The 16,602-nt window shown below is 49.7% G+C and overlaps 1 protein-coding gene across 3 annotated transcripts in view; it reads left to right on the forward strand.

The window, feature by feature from the left end:
• Positions 1-16,602, forward strand: part of LOC116953328 (rho guanine nucleotide exchange factor TIAM1-like) — a 136,586-nt gene that overhangs the window by 69,918 nt on the left and 50,066 nt on the right. For all 3 annotated transcript variants that reach the window (XM_032973426.2, XM_032973428.2, XM_032973425.2), the window contains exons 7-13: positions 360-617; positions 4,570-4,755; positions 5,878-6,018; positions 7,401-7,454; positions 11,086-11,301; positions 13,431-13,526; positions 15,120-15,177. In XM_032973426.2, coding sequence (XP_032829317.2) covers positions 360-617; positions 4,570-4,755; positions 5,878-6,018; positions 7,401-7,454; positions 11,086-11,301; positions 13,431-13,526; positions 15,120-15,177 — 1,009 coding nt within the window. The remainder of the gene's footprint in view (positions 1-359; positions 618-4,569; positions 4,756-5,877; positions 6,019-7,400; positions 7,455-11,085; positions 11,302-13,430; positions 13,527-15,119; positions 15,178-16,602) is intronic.

Below are 16,602 nucleotides of genomic sequence, written 5' to 3' on the forward strand. Positions count from 1 at the left end.
ATAAGTCCGAGCCAAACAAGCGATGCCGTGTATGGAGGCGCGGAGGGGCGACCGCGTTCGTGTTTTCGCTCTGTTCTGTTTATTTGTGTGACCGTGCGGAGTGAGTGGCTCACAAGTTTCACGCACCAGGGGAGACCCACGCAGCACTGCTGTGATCGTGCCCACTGTTATGATTGTGTCACTGTTGTGATCAAACCACCGTGATTGTGCTGCTGCTGCTGCTGTGATGTGTGACGGTGCTCCTGTAATCGTGCCACTCATTGCGCCACTGTGATCCTGCCACTGCTTTCGTGCCGCTGCGACTGTGGCACTGCGCTCGTGCCAATGCTGCGTTTGTGCCTCTGTATATCGCTCCGCAGGCTGAGAGCCAGATCGAGCTGGAGAACTGGGTCACGGCCGTCCACTCGGCCTGCGCCTGGGCGCTCGCCGGCCGGAGCTGCAGAGGTGGCCGCGGCGCCAGCGGTTCGGGCATCGGCGTGGACCCAGCGCAGGCGCTGACCTCCGAGGTGCGGGACCTCGAGCACCGCATCGACCTCGACGAGAAGATGCGGAAGATGGCCGAGCTGCAGCTGCTCACCGTCTCGGAGCCCAAGAGCCGCAAGGCCATCCTTGCACAGGCAGGTTCAGAGGGCGGTGCTGTCCCCCCCCCTCCAGCCGCTGATTTTTATATCCCGAATGCGTTGTGAACGCGTCAGGAGGTGACGAATCCATTCTGAACTCGCAACGTGTGACAGAGAAACTGAACGTGAACGGAGATATCGTGGAAGTTTGCAGAGCTTGGTGAAAAAACAAATCTAATTTAATTTAATGTTCGAACAATTTTTTGCGCAATAATTAGCTAAGCACATCACTTCACTGCACTTGGGAAGGAACTTGGTTAGATCCTGGGTCACGACCTGGATTCAGATTCGAAGCCGGTGACCACGCAGTGCTGGCTCAGCGCCCTCACCTCCGAGTCATCTGGCCCCATCTGGCCCCACCTCCGTAGGGAGTGGCTTTTTGTTGTTGTTGTTGTTTTAAACCATCACTTATTCACACATTTCTCAGCCGCCGAATATGTATCCAGCTTATTTTTCCTTGGTTTGTATTGAAACCCACGCTGCCAGGGCTGCTTCAGACTCGGATTCTTTTATTTAGACTGGGAGAATCCGATGAGCCTCGAAGATCTCTTTCGTCCGCCGGTACGGGAAAAAAAACGCGCACTCCAGGAGTCTGGGGTCTCTGTGTTTGCAGAACCCCCCACCCCACCTCAGCATTCCTCCTCTCCGAGTGCGGTGCGGCGTTTGCTCTGCGGGGATTTAATTAAACGCAGACGGCTGGCCGGCTTCGGGCGCAAGCACAATAACCCGAGACGCGCAACTCTGGGCCCCGCTGCGGTTCGCAGAGGTTACTGTTTTTAATCGGCAGCCCGGTTCGACCACGCACAGCTCCGCAGGCCACGCGCGCGCTCCCTTCCATTTGGCATCCGGCGCACAATCACACATGCGCCCACGTTCTCTTCTCCCGCTTCCTGTTCAGCTCCATTACGGAGGCCACCGGGGCTATTGAAACGCTCCGGCGGCAGCAGTCCTCCGTTGTCGGCCATTATTGCCGTTGTTTTCCATCTCTTGCCGTTGCTTCCGTGCCAGTTGCTCGCTGCGTTAGCGCCGCATCCTCCTCCTCCACTCCATGAGTCCGTCTTTTTTTCTCAGTCTACTGGACATCTGTGAAAAGAGCTTCGTGGCTCGTCGGGTTCCTCCGGTCTATATAAAGATTCTGATCCTGTAGTTGCCATTGCTTTTGTTTGATTTCCCTTCGCTGCCATTCTTTTGGACATGACCGTCCTACAGCAAGTCTGTCTTCTTTCATTCTTTCTGTCACAGTGTTCCGTCCGTCATCATACTCTCTCCAAAGTCTTCACTTCTCATTCTGTACGATCTCGATGCCCTGCGTCGCCGCGTTATTAACGTCAGCACGGGAAAAGCAGGCGGCTCCTTTGGTACACCCAGGCGCACTGCATTCGCCAGATGTAACCCGAGCGCTTGAAATTCGCCGCGCTGCTCGTTTTAAGTGGGCTACGATTACGTGCTCCGACTTGCCCTGCTACCTGGAGCTCTGGTAGACAGGCATGCAGCCAATGTGCCGTGCTTGGCAGGCCCCAAGCACTGACATTTGACATTTCAAAGACCGCAGGAGGCTTAGTAAATTAATCGATGTGAGGGAAGAGTTGGGGCGGGGAATGCCTTGTAACCATCCACACCTGGCCATCTCCTGCATTTATTTTATTGTGTAAACAACATGTCAACAATAATGGAGACGACAAGACCAGCTGCCATGTAGTCATGTGTGTACGAGAGATGGCCAAGCAGATTTGAGGAGTTTTAAAAAAAAAGCCCAGCGTTGATCTCATATATGCCTATGATTTAGTCATTCGTATCAACCTATGGAGAGGAGCTACAGGAAACGATTGAAGAACTGGGTAAAGAAGGCTGCAAAGTTGGGCTCAAGATAAATATTTGCGAAATGTCACGTGCAACAAGTTCGCTAATGAAAAGGCAATATTTGCTGGAGCGACACAATTGGAAAGCACAGCTGAGAAACTACCGGATTGGTATTTAATGATGAAACCGAAGCATGCGAGAACATAGTGGAGTGCTTTTGGGAAACTGATCTCGATAATCAAGATCAACAAACCCAGGTATACTGACCTATGATGATAATTGTGACTGCCATGACATACATGGCTGATGGTAGCTAGTGTATTGATGGGTGGCATTACTTTCATTCATCACCTCATTATTCATGCATCTACTGCATCTCTATGTACTGTTCCAACATATTCCTCCATTTTTTTGGTTCAAATTTATCATTCAACAAATAATTTACAACACCTTTTGCCAATCCCACTGCTCAATGAAGGCCCCTCCGCAGTGTGTTGGTCGTTGGGCATTATTTCACCATACTTCACCACGCTGGAAAGTGTCGGGAGGTGAACGGGGTGCCGGAACCGGTGTTTGATAGCAGTTGCCACGAAATGTTTGCCTCTGTTGGGAATTTAACTTAGGGCGCTGTGTTCATGAGCGCAGTGCGGGTGACTGCTGTGGCATCACTCCCCCCACCTCTTATTTCCCTCTGTGTATTAATAATACGAGCGATTTTTTAAAAGATATATGTCATACTAATGAATGGGTAATGACGTTCTATATAATTCAATACTTTTTACTTTGTCATTCCATCATCGCTATTGGCATCGGTCAGTCCACTGCTGGACGCTACATCGTCTTCCGTTGCGATGTAACAATCCACCCAGCACATGCGCGCGACCCCATTTCGTTGCTCCATCTCCTGCCTGGAGTGTTATTCATCACTCTCTTAACCACGCGATACATTTTTCCAGTGGCATTTTCCTAGGTTTTTTTGTTTTCTCATTGGCGGTACTGCACTGTCGTTTTGCTGTACTTATCCTAACTCGGTTTCTCCCGGGACCTTTGGTCTCGGCGAGGTTTTTACGGACGATTTAGTGCGTCGCAGTAGGAAATGCCTCAAGGGCTGGTCGTGTCCCCACTGTTCGTGTTCCGAGAAGTTGCTTGTACCTGTGCAGCCGCACCGACGTGGAATCGCCATGGCTCTCAAAGTCACGCGCGCGGCTGCCCGGTTCCTCAAATTGTTTCTCGCGTGCAAAGACAACCACGCCCAGCAGCAGTTACCAGAGGGGGCCTCCCCTGCATAATTTGCTTATCCCTTCTGCAAACAGTCGCTGGCATTGGCAAAGCAAAATCTGTCGCACCACCACTTTTCCTCTTTGATTACTCATGTGGTCGCTCTGGTGCTCGTTCCATGCCCACCTCCGCGCCCCCCCCCCCACCCCGCTGACGGATAGCCGGACGCGCTAATTACACCTGTCTAGTTGGGCGTTGCAAAAAAAAAAATCGACTAAACGTGGAGTTGCTTATAAGTAATGAAATAATCACAGGGACATGCCCCCGAACTGGTTTTGCTGGCTCTCCACACTCGATGAGACATCTGGCTGCACTTTGCTCCACTTTTGCGCCAGGATTGTTGGGCTGCTGTCGAAGCTTTTGCTGTTTATCCAACGGGTTTCTCGAAAAGCTGAGCGTGTTTCAGAACTCCATTCCCTGGTGGCAGCGTTTTGCGCTGCAGTACTGCATGAATGGGGGGTGAATCCAGTGGGGGGGGGGGGGGCAGAGCGGTTATCGAAATGCGCCGTGAACCCGACGACCCGAGTTCAAACGCGGATAACATCAGCGGTGAGCGATATGCAAACCCGTCGTGGGATATCCCGTTTACCAACCCGCAACGGGATCAGCCCGGTGTGAAGTATGGTCATGGGTGGTCTTCATTGATTGATGAAAGCCTGTCAACTGTGATGCCTAATGTGTGCATTCTAAACAGATGCCGTATCTCGAGACCCACGCGGCCGCGTGTGTAAGGCGCTTGGCGAACCCGAGCCCACGGCGCGCTCGCCGCGTGCCGCTCGCCAACGCGGGCCAACCGGTCGCGCGCCGACGCGGGCGGAGGCGCCGTTAAAACCGACCCCCCCCCCCACCGGGGCGTGCGCTCTCTACGCAGGTGTCGCAGTGGGAGCGCAACCTGGAGAGGTACAGCGTGGACGCGTTCCGCTTGCGCTGCTACCTGGCCAGCCTGCAGGGCCGCGAGCCGCCAAACCCCAAGCTGGTGTTGGCCTACGTGAGCCGGCCCGTCAAGCACGCCATGCACCGCCTCGGCATGTTCTCCGCCTCCTCCTTCCACGCGCTGGTCAGTACCGGCGCCGGTGGGCGGAACGGACGGGCCCGCTCGTGCAGTCCGTCCCCGGTGTCCCGTTTTGTTAACAAAGTTCAGAAGTCGAAAGTTAGAAGTTCTTTTCTACCTCGAAATGCGCCTGGAGGCTGTACCCTCCCATATCCTGGTTTACAGCCTTGAGCCAGTGGTGGAAATTCCACGTTCCTTATGGCAGGGGTGAGTCTATCCAGAGGACAACCGCTTTGTTGACTACACGAATTGGTACTCGTTTTATAGACCCCCAGAAGGATGATGGGCTGAGTCAACCCCCAACCAGGATTTCCGCTGATCCACTTTGGCCGGAACAAATTTATGCCGAAAATATTCATCAGCGAAGCGGTTTTTTTTCGTCATATTCAGTGATGACTATGAGTGGACGAACATCATCTCGCATGACCATCACCACGATTGCTGCCCACCAAACACTGCCTGTGACGACAACAAAGTCAAATGGTCTGAATGAGGACGCAGGCTAAGATAGTTCAGGAAGAGACGATCGGTTTACCCTTTGAAGTAATAACGGGAGTCGCAGTTACAACTTTACGTAGGTATGTATGTTGAACTTCTTTCTCACCGTACTTAGCCAACCGTGCTGATTGGAGGTGTACTGGTGGGGGGGTGAGGAGATGGGGGCGGGCTTAGCGGTGAGTGTAGTAGAGTCATCAAACTGTGAAACTCGTGAATCGCAGAAGTCGCCACGTTTTTTGTTACTTTTGCGCACCGGGCGGCAACTAAATAATATAACTGGTAAGTTATCTATTTATTTTGCCACTAAGCTATATAGCTCTTTTTTTTTAATTGACCTGGCCACAAATGAAAGCTCACCCAAATGGCTTATCGTGTGGACCTTTATAGCAGCCAAATACTATGTTTATTCTAAATGTGAAGGGAAAAACCGTGAGGACCCGGAGAAAAATCCATGCGAACCACAGGGAGAGAGAGGCACGCAAACTCCACATATACAGCAGCAGGTGTCAGGGTCTGGATCGAACCCACGCCCTCCTGCATACCAGGCGAGGGAGCTAACATCTCGGCACCGTGGTGCTAACGGCACGAGTTGTGCCCCCCCCCCCCCCCACGGCGTGTTCCGCCATGCAGGTGTGTGCGCGGGAGGAAACGGGCTTCAGGAAGCGCACATTCTCGCGGGGGCTGAGCAAGAAGAAGAGCGTGTTCGCGTCGCTGCGCGGCCTCGATGGCTCCGGCAAGAAGCCCGGCAAGGAGCGGCCCCGAGCCTCGCAGGTACCTTCCTCCGCCTGAATGGAGCCTCGGGCGCCAGGCCCAGGATTATTAGCGGTGGTTTCTATCTGGAGGAGTGATGAGGAAGGTGGTGAGCGGAGGAGGGGGGGGGGGTTCAAGAACAGGTTGAGGGCGGAGAGCGAGGTCGAATTGGAACGGTCCTGAAGAGGTGAAATGTTTGGCTTAGAATTCTTGCAGCGAGCAGTGATGAGAATAGCTCCAGAAGATGAAGTCAGAGCTAATTTTGTATTCGCTTGCATAGGCTGCTTATCTACACCAGTAGAAAAATCCTATTTTTCGTATTAACCAAGCTTCACACAACCTTATTGTAGATCTACTAAATACGAGATATTTATTCTTTAGGGTGTGTCTTTTTGATTTAAAGCTTTCGTGACTGCAGGAATTCATATTCTTGGTTCTTTCGGTAAAGTCACGTAGAAGGGAAACAATAAAATAATAAAAATATAAAACAATAAAATTATCACGACGTTTTGACTGGAACACAAGCAATCATCATCAGGTTTCGACTGCAACACAAGCAATCATCATCAGGTGTGAAAACCTGATGATGATTGCTTGTGTTGCAGTCGAAACGTCGTGAGAATTTTATTGTTTTATATTTTTATTATTTTATTGTTTCCCCTTCTACGTGACTTTACCGAAAGAACCAAGAATATGTGTGTCTTTCTTTTCGTGAAAAGATTAAGGTGTGGCCCTGAATTTCCTCGCTCGCGCTACTGTTGGCGGAAGGGCCTCCACTCGAGGGAGGTCTGGAGAGCCCCTTATTTGGCCTGCTCTTCCATGCTGGCCAGGTGTCTTAGAATATATGTGGGAGGACCCACCCGATACCCCATCACACGCGACCTGCCAATACAACTCACTTTTGTGTACCCATTTATACTCCTGGGTGGACATGGACGGGGGGGGGGGGATTTCAAAAGCTTGTCTCGGTATTTCAACTGCTGCGCAGGGAAATGGAATCGAACTGGCAACCTCTGGATTTCAAGCCTCAGTGTGCTAACCATTTCACCATGGCAGAATCCCTTGTGCCCTTTAAATTGCTGAGGAAACAATGTGAATTCCAATGTGGTTAGCATGGACTTTGTGGGCACATGAAGAATTCATTCTGCTAATCAAAGTGGAGAATTTTTTTACACGCTTGGACCACATTCAGAGGCGTTCTTTTTATACCAGAGCTTGCTGTGTTGTCCAGATGTGGATTATAATGCTGGCTGTACTCCTGTGCTGCAATAAGTACCATCGAAGGGGCTAATCTGAAGTCAGCAGTGTGGTTTTCCTTGCAATGTCATCGTGTGTTTTGACATTTGCTTGTCTGGCATTGTCTAGCAACAAGCTACATAAGGTGGCATTGATCTTTCCTGCAGATCTTCAGAGACGACGGGGTGACGTCCCAGATTTCGTACGGGGCGAATGCCGAGGTGAGTTCTGTTTGGAAGCCGTGTGCGTGTGACCTACCAATTATAGCATTGCACGTACGTGTGACGTGGAAACGTCAGCTATAGACGGTGCATGATCACCAATGGTGGAGCGCTGTTGCTGCCGGAAGTTGGTGGACCCCAGCGACCTCCGTAAAGGTGCTGGACGGCTAGAATCATAAAGGACACATGCAGCCATTTATCAGTCCACTGCTGGATGATAGCCTCCTGACACCGGTTTCGCTGGGTTATTTGTTTAGACACCACTGGCCAGTGTTGGTTGGTGAATTTATGGATTTTGCTTCACTGCCCTCTGCAGCCCACAACAAGTCACCGCAGGCCCCATAACACCTGTTAGGCATTGAGTGACCTTCCACTGAGCGAAGGTTGACTTGGGTCTTTGACAGAATGCCTTGGTTGCTGGAGCAGAGGCTTTATAAAGGGGAGTGGAGTGCGGTGAGAGGAGAGAGATAGGCAGTGAAGATGTTTCTGGCGGTGAGTGCGATCTTGAGATTGGATTGGTAGCCAGTGAAGGGATCTGAGTACTGGGGTAAATGTAGCCTCACAATAAAGATTATTCATTCAATTCAAATTTTTATGGATGAAGTGCAACCGCGTGGCCATGAAGTATGTGCACGCGTGTGTGTGTGTGATTCCCATTTAGTTTATTATTCATGAAGGCCGCTGCCAACTATTGTTGTTATGATTGCTGGGGCAGTGAACAGAATTTAATTTCCCACGTTGAGATTGATTCATGCACACAGGTTCCGTTCTGGCCTGGCTGAAAGAGACGAGCTGGGAGAGCTGTGCACTCACAGGCGCACCGGTCACACAACTTCTGGGCTCCATGGTCTTTCTCTTGCTGCAATAATCCAGTCTGGAGACAATAAAATGATTGTATTTTTGGACCTTTATAGATGTTAATATTATGCATTGTAATGTGTCGCTCCTGAATGTGGTTGTGTTAAAGGAGCTAATGTTTAAAAATCATCCATTCAATGAAAACCCGAGGACACGAATCGTAAAGTGTTTGAATGATGGAAATTCTTGTCGTTAATCACTTAAAATATTTGTGTCATTACCTATCTTCCCTGGCCCGCAGGCAGATATATGTGGGTGTTGTCGATGGGTAGATTTTGTCAGCCGCCCCCTCCTGCCCACCTCCAACACTACTCGGGAGACATTTAGGCTAAATGTCATGCAGTCTACCAGCATATGGGGAGAGCGGTGACGCAGTGTTTAACGCTGTGAGCAAACCCGAGATCGGTTAACATCAGTGGCACGTAATACCCAAACCGATCCTGGACATCTCACCCCCCTCCCCGCCCCTGACCTTCATAAACCTGCACTGTCCAATGTGGTGAAGTATGGTCAAACTATCCACTTGAATTGGCATTGCGTCAGCAGGACGGCATCCATCAGTGCGTTGACATGGGGCTCTAAATCTTAAGTATTATTATACTGGCTTATAACGCCCTCCTCCGCAGCCATCACCTACGAGGCTGCAGGCGATGCTATTCTTATATGCCCCTTCACGAAAGTTCCAAGCTGTCCGAAGTACGTTTGAAGCTTCGTTCAAGAAAACTTTGTATTAAATGTTACAGGCAGATTTCGATTTAAAGCTTTCGTGACTGCAAGGATTCATCTTCTTTGGTTCTTTCGGTAAAGTCACGTAGAATGAGAATAAAATAATAAATTGATAAAATAAAATAACACAATAATATTCTCACGACGTTTCGGCCACAACACAAGCGGCCTTCATCAGGTGAAGGGACGAGACTGTCTGGAGGACAGCGCTGGAGTGAAAAAGCCATGCTCAGATCGCGACCTTTAAGCTGTGTGAGAAGAAACAAAGCGCCTTGACAAAGGAATTAGCATTGAATTTAGCATTGAAATGGCTGAGTGATTAGCTTGTGACTGGTCACAGAAATGGCTATGTTAAAGTTAAAGCATACACATCAGCAGAGGCACCCCTTGACAAAGGAATTAGCATAGAATTTAGCATTGAAATAGCTAAGTTAAAGCATACACATCCGCAGAGGCACCCCTTGACAAAGGAATTAGCATAGAATTTAGCATTGAAATAGCTGAGTGATTAGCTTGTAACTGGTCACAGAAATAGCTATGTTAAAGTCAGGGCATACACATTCACAGAGGCACCTAGTACAAATCAAACAGGATAATTTAGCATTGAAATAACTAGGCGAATTTAGCATTGAAATAACTGAGTGATTAGCTTGTGACTGGTCACAGAAATGGCTATGTTGAAGTCAAGGCCTACACATCTGAGCTATTCACAGTAACTGGGTATACACTACAATATATAATGAATACTATATAGTGAACCAATGAAAAACTAAAATATAAATTACCTCAATGTTATCAATAAACTCTATATATTCTCCAATCAGCTAAGCTACCAACAATAAGTCGTTATATCACAATGCTATATGGCGAAAAAATGGGTGGATTCTTACCCTCAACTTTAGCAACACGGATAGCTACGGGCCCCGTTCAGACGGACGAGTTCATCCATAGTCGGAACAGAGGAGGGGGAGAGAGACAGCTGCGAGGCGCTGTTATACTCCATGTTGTAAACCATACCATTAACCGTGGTGTGAGAGGTATTAAGAGTCAATGCCAGCGAAAGAGCTCCGGTCTGAAGGTCATCGTAAAATACAATTAATTAAGAACGGAAATGGTTTAAAACATCTTTCCAATGGTTACTAAGCCAGAATCCATCTTCTCGGTTGAAATTGTCTCTGTGCTTGTATATGTGAATGGCCTCATGAACGAATCTCTCATGGTAGCCGGTTGGTTTGCAAAGAACCTCCGTCTTGGAGAAGTCAATGTCATGTGAGCCCACTGAATTATAACAGTGATCTGCCACGGCAGAGGAGTTCGTTCTACCGTGTTTCAAGTCTGCTTTATGTTCGCGGATGTGGTCCGAGATATGTCGTTTGGTTTCTCCAATGTAGCTACTACCACAGAGGCACTTTAGTTTGTAAACGCCCGGGTACTGTATGTCTGGAACAGCATCTTTTACAGATGGAACTAGATCACGGATTTTATGTACTGTGTTGAATCGGACCTGGATCTTGTGTTTATTCAGGATTTTGGAGATCTTTTTAGTGACCCCTGCAATGTAGGGTAAGGTGATGGTTTTGAGTGGCTCCACAAGAGGATCCTTCTTCATGACTGGAGTGATGGCTTTGCGGATTGTGTAGTACAGGCAGATGTGTAGCTATGGAACTCTATGGAACTCAAGTCATTCCCATACTGTTAAATACAACGTCAACCCAGGGACATAACTAGAGCATTATTACGGAATTCCTGATTGTAATTTTAGAATACTGTTTTAATTAACGACACTTCGAACTCATGTCTGTGTGCACTTCTCTAAGATTAGAGCTTTTTATGTTTTTTGACTTGCATCTTCATCCTTGCAGGGATGGATAAATATCATTTGCAGGCCATTACAAAGTGTTATGTCTCAAGTGGTGGTGGGCCTTATGATATAAACTCGTGGCCATATCCGGTCGAGGTTGCCGTCGGTTACCCGCCCCTGCTCTAGCGTTAGGGTTAGAGGTCGCCCAATGCTCCCGCAGTTGCCACAGCGCGCCCGTGGTTTCAGGCTCGTGACGACGCAGAGGATTGGGCGGACGGGGAGCCCTCGGAGCGGCGCAGCGGCTGCAGCCCGTCGCTGGACGGCGCACTCTGCCGCCACGACTTGGGCACGTGGGAGGAGGTGTCGCTGCCCGGCGACGGTGGCGGCGGCGGTGGCACCGTCGTCAGCATCCTAGTGCTGCCACTCTACCGCAACCACGACGTGCTGCTCACCGCCTGCAAGGTTCGTGCCGCCGCCGAATAACCCGTAACCAAAAGCGTGCCCCCGGGATCTACGCCGAGTCGCACTGCGCGGCACGCGTCCCCGCCACCACCACATAAGCCAACTGCGGGTCATGGGAGCGGAGCGGGCCGGGAAAGCAGCTATTCGCCCTCAAGCCAACCTTAGGACAGAGGTGAAAAGTCTCTTACACAGCCTGTTCTCGTAATATCGTCGAATCACAGAAGATAATCAGGGTTGAGTCTGCTTAGTGCTTGCTTGGGAGACTGCTCAGGAAGACCAGGTGTTGCGGCCTTCGGCTGCTTGGTGGCCCAGTGATTGCAGTGGCAACAGTGGGATTTTGAGTTTACAGCGAGTGTCATTGCTTTGTATATATGCATGGGATATTTTTTTTTTATCAAAGGACTCCAACTTTCTGATGGGTGGTTATGGCCAAACATCTCAAAGGAGGACTCCTGAGAGTGTCTTAAATAAAGGCTATGTTTATTATTATTTGCTGTCCTTCCGCATTGAACAGGCACCATGGTGCCCCATGGCTACATGCCCGTCCCCTACTCCCCCTAAAACGTCAGCAGTGTTCCCAGGCACCTGTATGGCGTTACAGCTGAAAGAGGTTGCTAGTTGTTTTTCAGAGTGCTGAGTGGTTATTTTTTTCTACCCCAGTTGCTCAAGTTTGCTCCCACACCAGAAAAATGCCTGTTGAGGAATTGGTCAAACATCCCAAGCACAGGGCCCGACTGGAAGCTCATTACAGCTCGGTGTGAGGGCTCTCCTTGGGGCTTAAGGCTCTTCTGTTAAATTTGTTTGTGTGGGAATGCTCGGTGCGACGCTTGTCTGTCTGTAAGTTGTTTTGAAGCGTAAGTAAGTGAACGCAGCACTTTGTTGAAAGAAAACGTGGAACGCAAATGAAAGAGGAATTTTTTTTTTAAACCGCGTTGCTATCACTGGGCCACCATATTTGTGGGAATGCTGGCTGCGACGCGTGTCAGACTGCAAGTTGTTCTGAAGTGTGGTAACTGAACGCATCACACTGATTGTTGGAACACGAGGACTAAAGCTGTGATGTGCCGAACAGAGGTGCTGTCCTCGTATGTAAGTGAGAAATTGCATGTGATTTTTTTTGATAAACATAAGTACAACAGTAATCGGGACAAATGTCTCTTGCCAAAAAACTAGGGCAGAATTTCATGATCAGAAACAGTGTGATTAACCGGGGGATTGTTCATCATGTCGAGCACAGTCGGGGGTGGGGGTGGGCGGAGGGGGGAGGAAGTCGCTGTCATTCCTGAATTCATTACAGCTTTAGCGATGCTGCCTGTAATGATTAGCACATCGGGCTCGCTATCAAAAGATCACCAGTCCAATCAACCGCCCGGCGTGGCATTAGATACAATGGGCCCATATTTTACAAAATTGCCCCCCCCCTCCCCAACCTTTGTCCACCCAACAGAACAAACGGGTGAACCGCAGTTGCTCCGTCTTGCAAGGTAGCGTGTATTGGGGTAAAGTGTGGCGACCTCCTCCTCCGGACATGTGGCCGGCATGGAATGAGCGGAGAGGCTCGAAGAACCCCACTCTTGAATGTTGTTGTGAGGGTTGTTCAATTCCCTCCCCCCCGCCCAACCTCCTCGCAAATCAGTGAACTCTGTTAATCTGTCCATATACAAATTTAGCCAATGACGATGTTTTTTTATCCTCCTCTGCGCACTGCGTCTTGTAATAATGTTGCGATAGTTTCTTGGTCCACGTCTTCATTTATTTTTGTTTTCATCGTAGTCGGTCGAACGTTCGTCTCTGGTGGGTGGCCGTCATCGATCGCAATGCTTGGAGATTTTCATCCACTTTAGAGTCGTCCGCCGTTGACCAAGACAACAAAGAAAACTCTTTACCGAAAAATATCATGGTCACCGATCGCGTCCGCGACATGAGCAACTGGCATGCGTGGCGTGTACAGGGACTATGCTAGTGAGAATGCCCTTGAGCTTTTGTGAGCGGCGCCACTTGCCGCCAAGAAGTGTTCCCGCCCGCTCGCGCAAGACTGTGTGTCGCCACGCCGGTGCTCTGCTCGTCGCTGCTCGTCGCTCATGCCGTCCCTCTGTTTCGTCGCGCTCTGCTTTTGCGGGCGTGCGCAGAAAAAGGGGCTGGACCCGTCTCGACACACCCTTTGCATGCGCTCCGAGGACGGGAACGCCTTCTATCCCGATCCAGACGATTGCATCCTGCACGAGGTGAACTCCCGCTCGGCCACTCTCCGGTTCTCACTCACGTGTTCACCTGCAGGCACCTTCGCTCGCTTTGCTTGGGGGAGATTCGCTCGCTAAAAGCGCCGTCGGGGAATTGCGCCTGCCAGCCACGTCCCACGTCGTGGGCTGCCATTTGCGCACTTCTCTTAACGGCAACAGGGCCGCAGGGACCGCGAGGGTTATGGACCGATGCGCCCGTTGCGCGCCGTCTTCGCCGAGATTTGCATCCGAGCACTGAGTGCGCCAGCCCCGTTGTCAGCCAGTTAAGCTAGATCTTCAACTTGACGGTGCAGCCCTGCCGCAGTCACTCGCTCACGCCACTGCTGGCAGAGGGAGCTCTGGAGAGCGACTCTAAAGGGTTACTTCGCCTGCTCTTTCACGCTGGCCAGAAGTCTTGGAGAAGGGGGGAGTACTCGCATTTTACCCCAGCACATGCGGGGGGGGGGGGGGGGCGGGCCTGCCGATTGACTACTCCAAGCTTACTTTGGTGGAATAGCAGTCGACTATTTTCTGAACCATTCCTAATCAGCAGCAATGTATATAGCATCATCCACAGCAATTTTGACAGAAAAGCGTCCGCTCTAGCTATACATATATTCCAAGACAAAGATCCCCCGTAGACCCTTACAGGATGTTGGCATTACCGCATTACCACATGAGGTCAAAGTGTTGGCAGTACCCTCTTTTGGCCACCTTTGTCCAATACTGATATTTAGACATTGCAACAGATTGAGTCGATGCAGTGAAGGTTCAGGACAGGTTCGGATTTCGCTAATCACTAATGTTATCCTTCGCTGGGATTCCAGCTGCGTGCGGTGTGTGTGTGTGATGTAATCCGTCACGGCAGTGCATACATATATACATATGTGCACAAACAATGTTAGGAAACTGTTAAGAGGGAAGGTTAAATGCACCGTGAACATGTCTGTACAAACAAGCTTGTGTACACACACACACGTCGCGTGCGTCAGCTGGTGACTTTTCCAAATATGCAAATGGCGAGAGACCAGAAAACCATACATTTCATATAACACACAAAAACCGTTGTCCACAGTTGCCCATCTCCTCCGTATTACTGCTGCTGCCAGTCAGTCACATTTGCTCAAATTAATTTCGACGGTGACCCAAGACGAGACGACCATTGGAACCGCTGATTGTGTTCTACATAATGCACAAAGGCCAAAACGATTTGCCATCATCGGGCTTTTTGGAGAGCTGTGCTTGCAAGGGGTTACACTGGCGCGCAATGCCAGCATAATGGTCCTCAATGATAGTAGCGTTTTCAGGGCTGCCAATAATGCCTTGTCGCAAAACTCAACTTTTGTCAAAGCTTTGTCCTTCTGTATTGACAAAGCGTCATGAAAAGCTATACTTACCCATTGCTTCTGAAGATAAAGTGCTCTGATAATGCCACAAAGTTTATACTTTTTTTCCTGGATTCGCAAATGACCATACTGGCTGAGTCCCGGCACCGTTAGATTTTATTGATTTTGTTTTAATGTCTGGGCTATTGTAAATGTGATAAAAGGTAAAATTGTCTTGTGGCTTCTTTCTTTTGTGTTCGCTTCCCTATTTCAGTTCTACAGTAAAATTGAAGTTCAGGCCAAGGGTGATGCAAGCCCTTCTGCAGTCGACGGTAAGACAGCGTCTCTCCTCGAACGATCACAGATGCGCTCCAGCGCCCTGCACATCTTCGTTACAGTCCGGGGTCAAGCGCGTGCGTAAGCAGCCTTGCCCCGCACCTCCTTTTCATAAAGAGGCCGACTTTGTTTTGAGGCAGTGGCTCGAGTTAATGATGCTGTTGTGTGTGGCGGCGAATGTGTCGCAGAGGATCCTCTTAATGCTTCTCTGGTGCCGGATCCGAGGAGTGTAGATTCTAACCGGGGTCTGCAATCCCGGATGTCTCGTTTATTTCCTTCCTATCTGTGATTGGCCCGCGCTCGGGTGAGCGATCGATGCAGATTTTTGGGCCGCGCGGCCAATAGAATGGCGGCTTGAAAAGTGCATTAGGCATCATTCTTGACTTTCACCTTTGATCTTGGCTGTGGCTGTCACATAACTCTAGACGTGTGTGTGTATAATTCGATGCCCGATTAATGTCAGGGGAAATCAATGCAGTTTTGATTCAATCACATGTACATTTGTTCACCGGTTGAAGCTCCTAGAACCACCCTCCTTTTTCAGTGACCATATGTTCCAGCATATGCGTTGGACATTGATCGATGGGCCATGCCTCTTTTTGACCCATAATGTCACGCCGCATTTTAGGTGGCCTGAATTTGCCCGTGCCCATATCACCCAAAATGCACTTATCTCGTCAGCTCACGGAGGCTAAGCAGTGCTGAACCCGGATAGCGCTTGTATGCATGACCCACCAGGCGCAAACAGGTTGCCATAGGGCTGTGAGGTGTATGTAATGGGCAGTGCTGTTCCTCTTTGCTTCCACATATGTGCTCCCTCCCCCTGCCTTCACTAAACCGTACTGATGAGCGTGGTGGTCAAATAACCCCCGTGATCCGTGCGTCGTGGGGAGGTCCTTATCCAGCAGTGGATTGACAAAAGGGCCGCACAGCTACGTTGTACGCATTTTCAGTGTTCATGAATAATAATTTTAAATCGTAATTTATATATCTTATCAATCCACCGCTCGATGAGGGCTTTACCACGCCAATGTCGGTCATGGGTGTTGTTTGACCACACTGCACCACTCTGGGCAGTGCGAGTTGATGAAAGGTCACGATTTAAAAAAATATATATCCCTGTGTACATCCTCGTCGTCCCGGGGGCCAATGGAATCACTCAAGAGATGTCATTTCAGTCTGGCACACTCCATATTTCTCAACGTGTTTACAATTTGCGAAAATTATTGTGGGCTTTGTATATTTGGGGAATTTCCCAATGGTGTGTCATCGTCAACATCATCATCACGATCCATGGCCAGATAGGCCCGTAGGTGTCCACCGCACACTCCGTCATTTGTTTCCACTTCCCTCCGTCCTGTTGTCAGTATGCTCAAGTGGTGGCGACATCTTTCCGGCGCCAATCTCTTGCGATGTCGTCG

Source organism: Petromyzon marinus, chromosome 51 (genome assembly GCF_048934315.1).
Source record: "Petromyzon marinus isolate PM22_M1 ecotype Great Lakes invasive population chromosome 51, UKy_Petmar_22M1.pri1.0, whole genome shotgun sequence".
NCBI lineage: Eukaryota > Metazoa > Chordata > Hyperoartia > Petromyzontiformes > Petromyzontidae > Petromyzon > Petromyzon marinus.